General features: G+C 54.9%; 1 protein-coding gene across 1 annotated transcript in view; it reads left to right on the forward strand.

Annotated features, from left to right (window-relative positions):
• Pstpip1 (proline-serine-threonine phosphatase interacting protein 1) overlaps window positions 1–15,742 on the forward strand; it is a 39,731-nt gene extending 23,989 nt beyond the window's left edge. The window contains exons 2-15 of the mRNA XM_021172642.1: window positions 1,007–1,107; window positions 1,933–2,007; window positions 7,333–7,367; window positions 7,578–7,684; window positions 9,776–9,838; window positions 10,257–10,355; window positions 10,745–10,790; window positions 11,608–11,687; window positions 12,187–12,285; window positions 13,014–13,110; window positions 13,434–13,524; window positions 14,313–14,368; window positions 14,562–14,695; window positions 15,448–15,742. Coding sequence (XP_021028301.1) covers window positions 1,007–1,107; window positions 1,933–2,007; window positions 7,333–7,367; window positions 7,578–7,684; window positions 9,776–9,838; window positions 10,257–10,355; window positions 10,745–10,790; window positions 11,608–11,687; window positions 12,187–12,285; window positions 13,014–13,110; window positions 13,434–13,524; window positions 14,313–14,368; window positions 14,562–14,695; window positions 15,448–15,579 — 1,215 coding nt within the window. The 3' untranslated portion in view covers window positions 15,580–15,742. The remainder of the gene's footprint in view (window positions 1–1,006; window positions 1,108–1,932; window positions 2,008–7,332; window positions 7,368–7,577; window positions 7,685–9,775; window positions 9,839–10,256; window positions 10,356–10,744; window positions 10,791–11,607; window positions 11,688–12,186; window positions 12,286–13,013; window positions 13,111–13,433; window positions 13,525–14,312; window positions 14,369–14,561; window positions 14,696–15,447) is intronic.
• Window positions 15,743–16,646: the final 904 nt, after the last annotated feature.

Raw genomic sequence — 16,646 nt, forward strand, 5'->3', positions numbered from 1 at the left:
ACTATAGGGTTGCAGATCCCTTTAGCTCCTTGGGTACTTTCTCTAGCTTCTCCATTGGGAGCCCTGTGATCCATCCAATAGCTGACTGTGAGCATCTGCTTCTGTGTTTGCTAGGCCCCATTCAGCCCTTCTCTTGACTTTAACTCCACCCGTGCTTCCCACACACCCGTAATTTGAGGGGAGGCCTGGAGCATAGGCTGGAGTCAGGCTAAGTGTGGGTGAGCCCGGGAGAGACTCGTTGACCTCTGACAGGCTCTGTGGGCGGTTTTGGGTGTGCGGTCAGGGAAGCTGGGTTCCTTTCAATCACTGGGGCTTTGAGAGGATCTGAGGGAACACAGAAGACAGACCAGGGAGGGGCCAGATCTCCCCTATCCACCAAGGGTGGAGGGTTGATGAATACGAGGCCCCCAAAGGGAGACAGATGTCTCCTACTTTCTTCCAGGGTTTGTGTCCCACTGCCTGTAGTAAGCCACCTACTAGGGACCCGGGAGAGCTGCAGCGGGAAGCCTAGGTGTGGCATGTTGCAGGAACTTCCATGAACTTCCTCTGTCCTCCTCTGGTTGCCCACACTTGGCTGCTCAGACATGCTCAGAACCCACTAATGGGGGACATGAGTGTCAAGTTAGTCAGGGGTCACCTGGACTGTCTTAGCAAGGCCTAGGCACAAGGTCAGCTGCGTCCCAGAATTCCCAGAGATGCCCTTTCACTCCAGTTAAGAGGTGAGTCACTGCTGGGGTGCAGCAGACCTGGAGCCAGGCAGCTGGGGTGCTGCGTCCATCTGTCTGTCACTTTTACTTCCTGAACCTGCTTCCTCACTTAGCTAAAGCCACAGTGTCATAAGGGTATGAGCAATGCCAGGCAGGCATTCCACGAGAGAGAACTGGGTGCTGCGGCCATCAAGGAGGCTCAGCAGGGTCCTTCTTGACATGGAGGTCAGGGAGAAGCTGTTCTCGGCAGGGTTCCTGCTTCCCTTCCGGGCTCTCATGGAGTCCTATGTGTGTTTCAGTGCAGGGACTTCACGGCCCACACAGGGTATGAGGTGCTACTGCAGAGGCTGCTGGATGGCAGGAAGATGTGCAAGGATGTGGAGGAGCTGCTCAGACAGAGGTAAGCAGGACAGGGCTGGTGGTCAGGACAGGGCAGAGGGGGCAGATTACGCCCCCTCGAGCCCAGCTGCCCCCAGGATGTGTCAAAAGCTAAGAGCCAAAGCTGAGGAGGTGGCTCAGTGGGTCAATCACCTGTTAAGCTAACATGGGGACCTGAGTTCAAATCCCCTTCTATAGCAAGAGGGGATACAGTGTCAGGAGAATCCACAGAAGCTCATGGGCTGGCTACCATGGTGTATGGTAAACAACAGAGACCCTGTCTCTACAAAATATGGTATAGGTATGTATGAAATCTTAGAGGGGGAGGGGGGGTAGGAAAGTTGACCTTTGACCCCCACAGGTGCATTTGTGCACTCATGCACACTCATATGCACCTATGTACCTGTACTTCTGCTCTCTGTCTCTCTCTCTCGGTCTCTCTCTGTGTCTCTGTCTCTCTCTGTCTCTGTGTCTCTCTCTGTGTCTCTGTCTCTCTGTCTCTTTCTGTGTCTCTCTCTCTGTCTCTCTGTCTCTTTCTCTCTCTCTCTTTCTCTCTCTCTCACACACACACACACACACACACATACACACCCCTACCTCACACTCACACACATTCAAAGCCAGAGTCCCTTGTTGTCTCCTGTGGCCCTTAGGCCTGGGCCTCCCCCAGGGGCATATACCATGCAGCAGCCCTTAGGACAGACCCATTTCCAACTGACATTTGTCCCCAGAAGGAGATGGTCCTGCCAACAGAGTATGGCAAGAGAACCTGGGTTCTGCACGTATTTTGGGGCCACGGTCAGCCGACAGTGGTGACCGGGACACAATGATTGCTCTGTCCTTACAGGGCCCAGGCGGAGGAGAGATACGGGAAGGAGCTGGTGCAGATTGCACGCAAGGCTGGTGGCCAGACAGAGATGAAGTAAGAGTGCTGGCAGCTCTACCTTTCCTCTGAGGGACCTTCTGGGCTTTACTCGGGGCTTGGGACTGTCTGATGTGGCAGACTGGGCAGGAATTGGACAGGGGGGTCTGGAGCTGCGTGGTGCCTGAGATCAAGGTCTTGTACTAGTTAGTGCTCTGGAAAGAGCAGAGTATATGACACACTGGGCTTACCTTCACCCAACCAGGAGGGGTCGGTGACAGGCGCTATTCCTGTCCATTGCAGGAAGTCTGTGTGAGGCATGCTCAGTGGGCTGTGAGTCACCTGTGGCTCACAGTGGAGTGGGAGATGCTACCAACAGCCAGCACAGTGTGTGTCTGAGCTGGGCACCCTGTGAATGGGGGGCAGGCCACAATCTCCCACCCATTGTAGAAGGATGGCTGCGGGGCTTGAGGCTCTGGGTCGGTCTTGCTTTTTTTCTTATAGAAGGCTAGAGGGACAGTGTCTGCCTGACTTTTGGAGTCCCAAGTCCCTGTCTGTGAAAGGGGATAGCTTGTGGTGACAGGCAAGATATGCTCAGTGAGCAGTGGGGTCTCTGGAGACTCACCTGTCCCACGCACCGGCCCCTCCACACAGCAGATAAACTCTGTGCTGCTCACTCAGAGGTGTGGCTGGCTTCCTGAGCTGTTTCCTTCAGGCTGACTAGTACTGAGGCCATGGGGGAAGCCACACTGTGAGCTGGGGAGCAGGATCCTGGAGTAGTCTTCATGCAAAGGGGTACCCCGGAGACAAGCAAACCCACAGGGGCAAGATAAAGTGACCAGAGCAGACCAAGGTCTGGGCAGGAGAGCAGGGCTGTCTGGGGTTCCCCGAGGAGGAGGGGCATTCCTGTCTTAACTACTTGTAGACAAAGGCTCAAAGATATGACAACATCAGGCACACTTAGAGCCGTTGTGCCTTACCTTTTCCCTCAGAGCTGTGCCCCCTGCAGGTCCTGCTGATCCCTGCACATGGGTACATCCAGGAAGTGATGTTGCTGTCCCATGTGGCACTGTGTAACTGTGGACCAAGCATTTGTCATCAGCTCATGCCTTCAGTGAGCATTTATGGAATATCTACTATATGTCACAGCCTGGACTGTCAAGGGAGTTTAAGAACTCAAACCACTGAGATGACCCCCTCCTGTAGCAAACCACTGAGATGACCGACCCCCTCCTGTAGCAAACCACTGAGATGACCGACCCCCTCCTGTAGCATTCTGCAGCAGACTCTCCTCAAGGCACTTCTTCCAAGAGGGCCTCCAGGTTTGCCTCACTGTCAAGAGCTTGGTTCAGACAGGGTCATCCTCTCCATTCCAACCTGGAGGGCTCTTGACAGTGTTGTTAGTCTTAGGGGTCTGAACCAGGTTCATTTTCTCTGACAGTTAAGAAATTAAAAGGCAGGGGCTGGAGAGATGGCTCAGAGGTTAAGAGCAATGGCTGTTCTTCCAGAGGTCCTAAGTTCAAGTCCCTGCAACCACATGGTGGCTCACAACCATCTGTAATGGGATCTGATGCCCTCTTCTGGCATGCAGGTGTACATGCAGGCAGAAAACGATCACAAATAAGTAAATCTTTCAATAAAAAGAAAGAAACGGCAGAAAGAATCTGGAACACAAGAAGTAGCAGCAGGCAAAACCTCAGACATGGCAGACAGAATCAACTGCTACAGGGAAACTTTTGTTAAGTACACACAGCAAGGCCAACAGAGAAATCCCATGCAAAGCAGAGGAAGGTACTCAGGACCGATAAATCCACTCTCTCACCAGGCTGGGAGCCTTAGGGACCTTTGTGGGGTCGGTTTAAACAAAGGGATGGCTGATAGGACCACAGGTCCTGATCCACCTTGCTGGATGGTCTGCTAGCAGGGGTAGGAGGCACACTGGGAAGACAGAGTCCACCAGGTTGCACCTCCACTTAGGAGGAAGAGGCTGAAAGTCTGACTCCTCATCACCCATCTTTGAACCCCCATCTGGGACCCCCTCTCCTTGCCTACCTGTTAGAGATCTGCCAAACACCTAGTCCCTCAGCAGGAAATGCAAGTGGATCCACAACACTTGTTCTAGTCCCTTGGGGGTGGGAAGTGTTGGTCCTTAGGAAAGGGCCTAGCTGGTGGCCATCCTCCAACACCCAGCCCCCTGGATTGAGGAGCTGTCCCCTCTGCCTACAAGACAGGGTAGCAGAGCTGAGTAAACAATGAGACAAAGGCCTGGGGGTGAAGTGACTTTGTGACTAGCCCACACTGAGAGAGCTCCACTGGCTACCTCCTCCTGTGCAGCCCTCAAACCAGCATTCCTGCCTCAGGCCTCACACTAGCTAGGGTCTCACAGGGTCCCCATAAATGACAGGAAGTTTTAGTCACACCTTAGAATGAGTTTTCTCACTCCTCACTCTTGTTACTGTAGTGAACCTGCCTGAGGCCCTGTGTGACTTTTGGTGCATTCTAAGGATAGGCTAGGTATTTCAGGAGCTGTCATGATACCGCACACACCATGATCAGCCTTCCTGTCTGGTCCTCTGCTTCTGCCCAGACCCTCACCTTGCTCAAGAAGTAGCACCTCCTCCCACTCTTCTTCTTGCTACACCAGGAGGGATGCTGTGGGTGCCTTGGCCAATGTCCTGTGAACCTCTCTGTGGTTACAGATGAGCAGCATTAGCCCATGGGCACCTTAAAGCCCACCTGACCTTCACCCCTCCTAAACCCAAGTGCTGAGATGGTCCCATCAGAGGAGATTTCATGTGTTTTATGATCTCTGCTCCACTGAGATCAGGGTGGAGGCATGTTCTCCTAGTGAGGAGCAGTTATACCGTGAAACTAGACTTCAGCTAGAGTTTCTAGGTCTCCCGAGAGCCAAGCTACAGGCCAGCAGGCTGTGTTGCATGTTTGCACATTGGTGATAAATATCGAAAGTCAGAATCATTCTAACCTGTGGTCACCTTCCTCTGCAAGGCTGGCCTTGACATTTTATCTTTTAGGATTTGTGTTTGTATGTCTGCTGTGCGGATGTGTGCAGGGACCCGTGGAGGCCAGTGGTGATGGCTAGGGCTGGGGTTACAGGGCTGCGAGCCATCTGATGTGGGTGCAAGAACCAAATGTGCTCTTAACCCCTGAGCTATCGATAAGTGCAGCCCTTGGCCTTGAGGCTTTGCCTCTTGCCACCTGGATGGCTGTGGGACGTGGTTTTTTGGCCTCAGTGACTCCGTTTCCTTATCTGTAAATGGCTTGTGGGCCCGAGGCAGAAACCATTCAGGCTATCCATTCTCATCCTGAGTGTGTCAGCACTGGAAGGTTAGGACTAAGTGGTCAGCGGTTGGTCACTGGCAGAGGCCTGCACATCTGCATATCTCATGGCTCCCAGGCTGTTGGTACTGATCCATGGTCTTGTCAGGCAAGACACCTGGCAGTAACTAGGACCCCATAATCCTCCTTAGGGCCTGGATCTCCAGGGGTCCTGTCAGGTTGCCACTCCTCCTTGGCCTCAATGTCCCCAACTGTTCAAAGAGAAGAGGAAGCCCCCATGGAACATATTCGTCCTACCCCGGAAGGAAGCACAGGCAGGTGGGCTTCCCTGACAGTTCACCCAGGGAATTGGTTATGCGACAGGTGCCACGTGACTATATTACCACCAGGGGGCGGAAGAGCGCCCTGCAGAGAGGCAGTGAAAGCTTGCAACAAGGGGGCTACTTGGCTCTCGACGGACGCTGAGCGTGGGGCAGGCTGTGCCACCATGCGTTTGCTTTTGTGTCCTTAAGAGATTTAGTACCCCTAAGCCCAAGCTGGGAGCACAGAGGCACATCTCCCTCACATGCACGGCCTGATGTCACTCAGCTGCCGGCGAGGCTCTGGGAAAGGACGGAAGCTGGGGTAGCCAGGGAGAGACTCCTCCTACCTGAAGTTAAGGATGCCACTTCTGGGAAGGCACCACTGGAAAACTCTTCCAAAGCGCAACTGGGGTTAGAGGAAGACCCAGTTGGGCTGCTGGTGTCTGGGGGATGTCCTGGGGACTGGCGGAGTTTGCATATGTGTGAGTGTGACAGGCATGTTAAGCTCCTGCCTTGCGCCAGGCTTCAACGGTGCCTTATAGTGAGTGGACTATCATTCTCAAAACCACTTTGTGCTGCTAACTGCTCACTATAGAAGGGAAGTCGAGGCAGAGGGCCAGGTGACTTGCCCAGGGTAACACAGTGAATAAGTGGTAGAGCCTGCCCATCTGGCTACAGGGTGTGCTGCTTTTGTGTGTGGAGACCGGAGTAAAGAGGCCACTGCTGATTTCCTAGGTTGGTTCCCACACACACTATCTGCCCCCTCCTCTGAATGGAGCACATGCCTCTCGAGGGCCCTGCTCCTGGGAGCTTGGACTCGCGCTCACAGTTTCCGTATTGGCCCCAGGACTCTGATACCCACGGATAAGCAGCAGTGTGTGCTGGCCGTGCTGGCATCTCTGCTTGGACCTCAGCGCTACAATGCTCTGGGGTGAACAAGGCTGCCAGAGAGAATCCAGGGTGCCCAGTGTGCTGCTTCCCCACACACAGTGAGGACCCATCATTTGTTTTTCAGGGCATGCTTATACTCAGGAAGCAATTTCAGAATAAGGTTCAAGTAAACTGAGCAGTGGGGATTTCTGTGGGAAGGGGATGGGAGCAGTTGGGACAGAGTCTTTTTTTTTTTTTTGTCGCTCATGATGACCTTGAACTTGTGGCCTGTCTGTCTCTGCTGCCCGGGTATCACCCCCACTTGCCCAGGGGCTTCCGCTTTACCTGGCAGCCTCTCCTGCTTGAGCACTGTTCTAGCTCTAGTTCATGCAGCCTCTTCCTTTCCCTCCCCTCGGTACCCTGCCTGAAGCAGATGCCATAGCTGTCCCTGACTCTGTCCCTGCCCACCTCCCAGCCTTTCCTTATGCCTTCCATGCCACCTGCTGGAAAGAGCTATAAAGACCTTCCCCTGTGTCAGATTCATCCAGGCAATATTGAGTAACCAGGTTCCTGCATGGGCGGAAGTCTCAGAGAGGCAGGGAGCTTCCTGTGGACACACCCTTCTTCTCTGGGCTGCAAAGACATGGGGAGTGAGAAAGTGGGGGACAGAACTGCCGTAGCAAGGAGGTTTTCCCACCACAGCAAGGTTCCATTGCCTTGTAATTTACAAAGGAAACTGTTTTCTAGAATGCCAATTTGGGGGTCACATGAATGATGACCATGGCCAAAGGTCCCTTGCATCCATAGTAGTCAATATGGCTTAGGGCCTTCCCTCCAAAATAAAATACCATGGGTCAGGCAGGACATCAGACTCCTGCTGCATGTGTGTCTGCTGACCTAGACTTCTGTTTTGCAGTTCCCTGAGGACCTCCTTTGACTCCCTGAAGCAGCGTAAGTTCCAATCATCTCTACATGGGCAGCAGGGCCATTAGGGTCTCCTGGAAGACCCTTAGCCCTTGTAGGGATGCCTAAGTTAGGAGCTATATGCTTGGTCTGTGGTTCAGCTCTGTGCCAGGCTGAAAGGCTGATGGAGGATGTGAGGGTGGGAGGTAGAGTGAGGGAGACAGACTGGTCCAGGCAGAGGCCACGCTGTCACCCTAGAAACAGAGAATGTGGGCAGTGCACACATCCAGCTGGCCCTGGCCCTGCGTGAGGAGCTGCGGAGCCTGGAGGAGTTCCGAGAGAGACAGAAAGAGCAGCGGAAGAAGGTGAGGGGGTGGGGAGGGCGAAGGAGGGGAGGTGGGGGACCCCCCCCCCGAGGCCACCCACTCACTGTTCTGGGGGCCAGTTGGGAAGCATGGCTTGATGAAGGGTAGAGAGAGGGTGTATGTTCTGATAAACCCCCGACTTGGGAAGAAAGGTTTATCTTCTCAGGTCACAATCCATCACTGAGTGGAGTTAGGGCAGGAACCTAGAGGCAGGAACTGGAGCAGAACAGAGACGAGGAATGTTTCCTGGCTTTGCTCCCAGCTCATGTTCAGCCACAGTTTTCTCACATAGCCCAGAAGGTCTACCACAGAGCTGCCAGGTGCCCGGAAGAGAAAGCATGTGGAGCTTTTAGACTCTCCTCCTTCATAGACTGTAATTAAGTATCCAACCTGAGTTGAGTGGCCCCTGGAAGCTGGCTCTGAAACACAAGGATTAGGGCTGCTGGTTCTGGAGACAGGCAGACTTGGGGCCAGTAGTCTGCCTGGCTGCTCAACAAGGAACGGAGAGACAGTTCCGAGGGAAAGCGCAGGCTTGGCTCAGCATCTGAAGCTCTGCTCAGCAATACACAGAGCATGGCTGGCCACACGTGGAGTGGCTACATAGCCAGGAAGAGAGCTCCTCCTCGTGGGCTGGTGGTGTGTAAACACAGGTTGGGGGATGCTCTGCAGGGAGGAGGCTGACAAAGCTGGAGGTACACAATTCCACTCCCAGACCTGGGACTGATGGATGGGCTGAGCACTTAGCCCACCTGGAGAGCAAGAGGTTACTTCACAGCTGGGGCCAGGAAAGTCCCTTCCCCTTCCTGTGCCTCTGTTTCTCTCTTGTATGAGATCCCTCTTATTTACATCCCTTGCTTTGGGAACGTGGCCCTTCACAAACAGGGCCATAAGGCAGTAACTTAGCTCGTTGTGTAGCTATGTACCCTTGCTACCCATCCGGACAGCTCAGGCTTACAGGAATCTAAGTTGCCTTCCTGAACAGATGAGCCCCCAAAGCTATCCCCCCAAACTACCTGGACTTGGTGTTCAAACAGGTGACCCCTCTGATCAGAGGCCTGCTACAGAGCATGTGGAAAACCTGCAGGTGTCAGGGGACATGGGCTAGACTCTGAGCTTTGTGATCAGAACAGCTCCTCCCCCAGAACAGCCAGACTCTGCCATCAGAGCCTGAGTCTGTACACTGTCCACGAGGAGGGGGACACATGGTGTCCTCGGCTACCCAGATGCACAAGCAGGTCTCTGTGTTGTTGCCTCTAATCAGGTGGCTTGTCAGAGCCTCCCCCAGGACCCTAGGCACAAACTGGCTCCAATCCTAAAGCCACAGGCATTTACCCCCATTCTCCTGACTGTAAGCCTCGGCCCTGGCCGTTTCCCTCCATCCATCCAACAGGGAGTCGGGGTGGGGGCGGTAAAGGTTGTGCTGTGCCTGTGGTGTGGCTACATGCATGCGTGATGTCTGGCCTGTGGTCACGAACGGGTGAACACTGGAGTGTGGTGTATGCACGAGTGGCCTGTGGGAATGCAATATGAGCAGTTGGGCGATGGGGCTGTGTATGGACTAGGTGTGTGCGTATATGCCAGTGCACACTCCGTGTGGCTTGTGAATGAAAGACTCAGGACTCATGTGATGTATATATGTGGAGGTAGGGAGTCTCTGGCTGGAGAGCAAGTCAGACTGAGTCCCACAGTAAGGAAACACTAGACATAGCCACTGCCCAAGCTTCTCGTTGTTGTTCTGTCCTGAGTGTAGGTATTGCAGTTTTGTTTGTTTGTTTGTTTGTTTGTTTAAGGTCTCACTATATAGCCTTGGCTGACATGGAGCAGGTTATATGGACCAGGCTGGCCTCACACTCATAGACATCCTCCTGCCTCAGCCTCCCAAGTCCTGGGATTAAATACCTGGCTGGTATTATTTTGAAGGAGGTGTCTCTAGAAGAGGGTGGACACAGACACACACAACACAGACACACACACATTTATGAATGAGCTCAGAGGATGTCATGTCCCAGGGACAAGGACAACCCATCCTCTTGGCCTAGGGGAACATTTTGAGGCCAGAGCCCCGAGCTCAGAGCCTCATGTCTCCTGCAGTACGAGGCGGTCATGGACCGTGTCCAGAAGAGCAAGCTGTCGCTCTACAAGAAGACCATGGAGGTAAACGGGAGGGCCTTGGAGGTCCCTCTGAGAGTCCTGGGTTGGACTTCTGGGATGGGCTTGCCTCAGACCTTTCTTCGTTATGTGTATCGGCCTGTTGGGGGCTGTGCTGGAGGCCCAGGACCTGTTTATCATCACAAGCCCCTCAGTGCCTTGCCTGAAGAACAGAGGGACAGTCCCACATGCAGCAGTCCATGAGTGATCCAGTCAGCTGAGGAGCCCAGAGTAGCAGGGATAAGGGACACATGAGAGGGCAGAGCAGTATAGAAGACAGGGCCGAGTCGCAGCCTCTGCATCTTTGTCCCTGGGAATGATGCCAATTCTACCAAAGTCCCCACCCCTGGGAAGGGAATCTGGGCTTAGGGAGCCTCCCCACTGGGGCATGCTGCCCTGCAGACACGCCTCTCCACACCTTCAGTCCAAGAAGGCATATGACCAGAAGTGCAGGGATGCAGATGATGCTGAGCAGGCCTTCGAGCGTGTGAGTGCCAGTGGCAACCAGAAGCAAGTAGAAAAGGTGTGTATAGTGTGGGGGTGAGGGTGGGAGGGCAGGGGGGCTTAAATGCAGTACCTGTTACAGACCGGAGCTGAGACTGAGAGGGCAGGGGGCTGTGGGTGAGTTGAATCCAGGTTGACCAGAGTCCAGGTTCTGCGCAGTGATGCAGAAGAGAACACATGGCATCTGCATTCTCCGTGTTTCTTGGTGGTCTGCAGGCCTCTGCTTTTATTTCCCCCTTGTGGAACCGGCCCGAGCCCCTCAGCAGTAAGGCTGCTGGTGAATGATAGAATTCACCCATCCATACTCTGATTTCGGATGGTGACCAGGGAGGGTGCCAGTCACTTCTGAGTAGCTCCGAGGCTAGGATTTCTGGGCTTGGACTCAGTGTCCCTCTCCTGTCTCCTCAGAGCCAGAACAAAGCCAAGCAGTGCAAGGAGTCAGCCACAGAGGCAGGTACGTAGCCCTGGCCACCTTCCCAGACTGTCTGGAAGCCTAGCCGGTCCTCTTCCTCCAGACGGTACTCTCCCACCTGCTAGCACTGTCCGCTGTGTGCCTCTCCAGGCATGCTCTCCAGAGTGCAGAGACCATTCCTCTTTAGCCACTGCACACAGCCATAACATAAGGAACCGGGCACCCAAAGCAGGTAGATAAGCTACCCAATGTCACACAGCTGCTAAGTGGTGCTGACAGCATTTGAATCTAAGCCACTGGGTTTCAGAGCCTCAGATCCACAGGGACACATCCCTTCATCTCGCTCGGAATGACAAACGCTCACACTCAGCCTTCCTGGCTCCTGTCCTTTACCTGATGCCAGCATTTGCCCCCCATCCTCCCATCCCAGGATGGCATCCTTCTTCCCTCTGTTCCACCTCTCCAACATCTGCTCCTCCCTCAGCAGGTGCCACATGACCAAGTCATAACTTGAGCTTGCTAACTTGTATCACAACAGCTTACAGAGGTGCCCTCCTTGAGCCTCAGTTTACCATCTGTAAAGTGAGGGGACCAGGAAGTGGAGTAGCACCTCTGCATGTTGAGTTCTGCTCCAGCCCCTGGAGCTCACAGCATAGTGGGGAAGTGGGAAGGGTGGGGCGGTGGCTGTGTGTGGTGACCAACAGCTAGCCAGGCCCCTGGGGAGGGGACTCCCAGGACATGGGGAGGTTGTGCTGGGTGGGTCTCTGGAGGAGTGAAGGACAGAGGATGGAACTGTCTTGGAAACTGTTAGAGGAGATCCAGGCTACCAGGCCTGCCGAAGGCTCCCCTGTGTTTGTAGAACGAGTGTACAGGCAAAATATCGAACAACTGGAGAGAGCGAGGACCGAGTGGGAGCAGGAGCACCGGACTACCTGTGAGGCAAGTGGCCCAGCACGCAGCCTGCCTGCTCCTCCACAAGCTCCTCCTACCTGTGTGTGGGGGGGTGTGCGCGTGCGCGCACGCGCGCGCGGGGGGGGGGGGGCGCCGCACGGAGCTGGGGCTGGGGGAGGCACTCCCTCATTCCACTTGACACCTGCTGGGTCTCTCCCCATACTATCTGGCTTTATGCCCCGGATCCCTTTGTTCCACCCTGGGACCTACTGATGGGCAAGACCAGGGCAGAGTCCTGTACCTTTCACGAGCTTCCCCCAGCCTCCATTCTAGGACAGGAACTTCATGGAGATGCAAACAGGCACTCCTAACAGTCTAGCCTCCCTCCAGCCACCCTGGCTAGAGGCAGCGGTGGGGATCTTCTGGGCTGCCTTTGCTTTAGACTTGGCTGCAGCAGGGTGCTCTGCACTGGTCACCTAGCTGAGCGGTGGTGGTGGGCTGCCAGGCCTGGCCCCACAGTTAGTTCTCTCCCTTTTCTCCTCACTAGGCCTTCCAGTTGCAGGAGTTTGACCGGCTCACCATCCTCCGCAATGCCCTGTGGGTGCACTGTAACCAACTCTCCATGCAGTGTGTCAAGGATGATGAGGTGTGTGCTGAGGGGAGGGAGGGCAGTGTGGCAAGCTCAGCCAGCACATGTCCCCCGACCTCTGCACTTCACACAGAGGAATCTGACATGGCCTCTGGCCTGGCCTCCAGCATGGGAACAGCGTGCTTCTCTGGTCCCCTGCCTCTGCCTTTTCCTCCTAAGTCCCCCTTCAGGGCTGTGTCCATCTGTCCTCCCCAACACAGCAGAGACTTGCTGGGGGTGGAGGGGCTTTGCTCCAGGCTCATGCTGGTGGGAGCCTGGTCCAGGTTCTCTTACACCCCTCCCTCACCCCCCTCCCTCTCTCAGGGATGGCCAGGGTACTTCTTTCTCCCTCTCTCACCTTATAGAATCCAATACTCAGGGATGGCCATAGTGCATCATACCCCAGGTTAGGGGGGCTACCAGCTACAGCAGGAGCTCTGGTTCTGGGTGCTTTAGGGGCACCTCTGACCCCTCCTGCCCATGGCTAGTTGATCCTGGTGGCTTCCTCGTGTCAGCAGAAAGTGTGGTCTCTAGCTTTACCGAGAGACCTGACCTTAGCAGGTCACTTTCCTGTGTTTCTTCATCTTAAGGCAGGTTAAAGTGTGGGCCTCAGAGGACAGGAGTGAGCCGAGGCCTCTCCTCAGTCCCTCTGGCTCAGAGTCAGTGGCAGGACTATAGTAAGGCTGGGGGTCAGGCTGACATTGGGGCGAAGCCTGAACACAGCCTTTGCTCACCCCTACCCCCAGCTCTATGAGGAAGTGCGGCTGACTCTTGAGGGCTGTGATGTGGAAGGCGACATCAATGGCTTCATCCAGTCCAAGAGCACTGGCAGAGAGCCCCCAGGTAAGGTCCTGCCTGAGGGCAGCTGAGTGTCCACAGCCAGGTCTGGCTGGCTCTACACCAGGCCAGGCTGGGGCACAGGGTAGTTCTACTCTTCCGGAGAACCCATTCAGTTCCCAGCACCCACACCAGACACCTAACACCTCTGGCTTCCACATGAATACACACGCATCTATACATAATTAAAATTAATAAAACAAAATCTTTTTTAAAAAAAGCCAGGCACAGTGTTCCATGCCTTTAATCCCTGCACGGGGTGGCAGAGGCAGGCGGTCCTCTGAACGAGGTCCTCACTGCTCTTGGCCTCATGCATTTGCTCTCTGCAGCCCCGGTGCCTTACCAGAACTACTATGACAGGGAGGTGACCCCACTGATTGGCAGCCCTAGCGTCCAGCCCTCCTGCGGTGTGATAAAGAGGTGAGTACCCGATGAACTGCCTATGACCAGGACACAGCCGCAGGGTCAGCCTGACTTCCACATCTCATGGCTGAACAGCTCCTGTGGGTCTGGTACCCTGTTCAGGAGCTGGCCATCCCATTGAGATATTCCAGGATCAAACTACCATCAGAGCGCCCCGGGTCCAAGAGCGTCCAAGTACTAATTACTCACACTCCAGTTATTCACCAATGACTATGCAGAGAGTCCTGGGCAAGTGCCCACTCTGGCTTCCTTGTCTGGCCCCACTGAGAGGCAGGGTAGTGTCTTAACTGCGAGGCAGCACGGGTGACTTCCAGGGGGCTTATGAATGGCCCGAAGCCCAGACATTTGGATTCACCAGGCTTTTAGAGGGCCATCTCCCTGGCCTGGCTGTAGTCAGGTGTCCTGTGGGTGACTTGGCCTAGTCATTGTGGGGCCAAGGAAAAGAAGACTTGCTTGGCCCAAACTGGCTGGGCCTGGCAAGATATGTGGGAGCTGAACTTTAAAGGCAGCTTCTTCCTCCCCAGAGTCTGGGGCTGGGGATCTGGTGGGGATGGGGCCCTGCTGGCTGCAGGTGTGGAGATGACCAGGAGAGTGACCGTGGGAGGAGAGGATGCTGAGAACGAAGGAACTATCAGGAATGGCCTGTGGGGAGGCCTGCTGCCATGGAGGCCTGTGGTGGTAGCAGGTTGGCAGAGGTCCTGAAGCGCTGAGAATTCCCAATTATCCCCTTTGCTTCCAGTGAGGTAAGGCAAGGCCTACCCCTCTTCTCTCCTCCCTACCGCCAGGTTCTCTGGGCTGCTACATGGAAGTCCCAAGACCACACCTCCTCCTGCTCCTGCTGGTAAATGAGGGGGAAGGGCTAATGGGACAGGGGACACGTCTCCCACCAGTGGGGAGGGGAGGACTCCTGTATAGCATTGATGGAACACTAATGTCCCAGAGGGAAAAGGTATTCTGTCCAAGAGTGTGGATGGTATAGGATGAAGCCCCACCCCAGCAGTCTCAGACAGATTCAGGCCTCATCCTGCTCTCAGCTTCCACAGAGACTCTGACTCCCACCCCTGAGCGGAATGAGTTGGTCTACGCATCCATCGAAGTGCAGGCGACCCAGGGAAACCTTAACTCATCAGCCCAGGACTACCGGGCACTCTACGACTACACGGCACAGGTGAGGGCTTCCCCTTGCGCCTGGGAGCGTGCCTGGGGCCTGAGCACTTACATAGCACCAGAGACTGGAATAGTTCAGTGGACATCTGCTGGACCAGGATCTGCTATGGATGGATCATGGGTTGAGGGTCAGGCCTTGTTCTCTAGCTGTGGACCCAGAGAAGCACAATGACCAAAAATGAGTCCTTGAGCTGCCCTGGAACTATTTCCTGACATCCTTGGAGAAAGGTGGGCAGGGCCCCCACAGAGCATCTGTGCTAGAGATGGACTGAAGTCCAACACAAGCCCTGGGCTTAAGTGGGTAGGGGTAGACCTGGAAGGCAGGCCCTGAACTTGGGCTAATATACCCGCACATATAGACAGACATGTAGGCAGGCTAGATGGGGCTGTACTGAGGTCACATTCAGGGGTACAGACCTGGACAGTAACAGGGTACTCAGGTAGCTGTAGATTGCTGTGTGATTCGTCTAGAGCTTGCCCTTGCACTTCTGAGGAGCTGCAGTGGTTAAAGCAGTGAGAGAAGCCCAGGGTGGGAGGTCTCCATGACTACCTGAGCTTGTTAGGAGGCCAAGTCCCTTTGGGGAACCCCACAGCCTGTCTATCTGCAAAGGAACCACCCTGGAGGCCTTAGTATGACTCAGCAGACTGCTTGCCCTGGGAGACAAACACGCACTGCCAAAGTGGGGGCCGCAGAGCACAGCACCCCGTCCTGGTGGCTCCTCCCATCTCACGCACTTGCCATTTCTTGCCCAGAATTCTGATGAGCTGGACATTTCCGCGGGAGACATCCTGGCGGTCATCCTGGAAGGGGAGGATGGCTGGTGGACTGTGGAACGGAACGGACAACGTGGCTTTGTCCCTGGGTCGTACTTGGAGAAGCTCTGAGGAAAGGCTAGCAGTCTCTACATACCTCTGCCCTGACTGTGAGGTCAGGACTGTTTCCATCACCGCCCAGGCCTCACAGGGCCAGAACCAAGCCTGGTGGTGCTGGGAATGCTTGGGTGCTGGCTACTCTCAATAAATGTCTCCCAGAAGGAGTAAAGCGGCACATTCTTCCCTTGCTAGGGTCCTTCTCTCTTACCCAGTGTCCAGGGCCTCGATTCAGAGAGCCACAGAGTATACAGAGGCTGGGAGGACAGAGCTCTGCCACTAACAGGAGCAGTCAGGCCCAGTCTCAGCCAGGGACAGAGGAGAGGCCTCGACCCAGGTGCCTGAAGCTCCCAGAGCTGCATTTATACTTGGGACAGCCAGGAAGATGCAAGTGAGAGGGGCTCAGGAGGGCCACAATGAGATAAGGCATCCTGTGACAGGGAAGTGGGGCACAGAAGGACGTGGAGAGGCAGCAGCAGCCACGTTTGCCAGAAGGCAAATGTCTGAACATAGATAAGAACATAGGGGGATAAGACGACTGTTGGGGATGAGAAACCGCTGGTGGCTCTGGAGGCGGCACACCAGGGTACTGGCTCATGGCACACAGCCCTCAGTGTTCCTCCTTGACATGACCCAGTCATGTCTGTGCCTATCCTACCTCACAAGAACCAGCTGTGGGCCTGTGGCTTCCCTGCCTGCCCACCTGGAAGCCAGCAATAGAGGCCTAACCATGTACCAGGCAAATGTCAGCTGCCAGAGGTGAAACGGTGAGCAAGTAGAGAGAGGGGAGGAGGGGGTTGCTGCAAGGCTCCTCCATGTTCCTCACCAATGCATCTCCCATTCTCTGATCCTCACTGGAGCAGAGAGGCAGGCTTGGTTAAGCAGCCATGCAGGTTGACAAGGCTGGGCCGCCTTTGGGTTGTGCTCTCTTATCTGTCTCAGACATGAGGGCACTTTACAGGCCGGGTCCAGGTAGGTACAAGGGTCCAGGGAGCAGATGATCAGGCTAGCTGTCCTGAGGAGTCTGCCATCACTGCTTCTTGGCAGAGTATGTGGCAGACAGAATGGGAAAAGGCTTTGAG

The sequence above is a fragment of the Mus caroli genome, chromosome 9, assembly GCF_900094665.2.
Source record: "Mus caroli chromosome 9, CAROLI_EIJ_v1.1, whole genome shotgun sequence".
In the NCBI taxonomy this organism is placed as follows: Eukaryota; Metazoa; Chordata; class Mammalia; order Rodentia; family Muridae; genus Mus; species Mus caroli.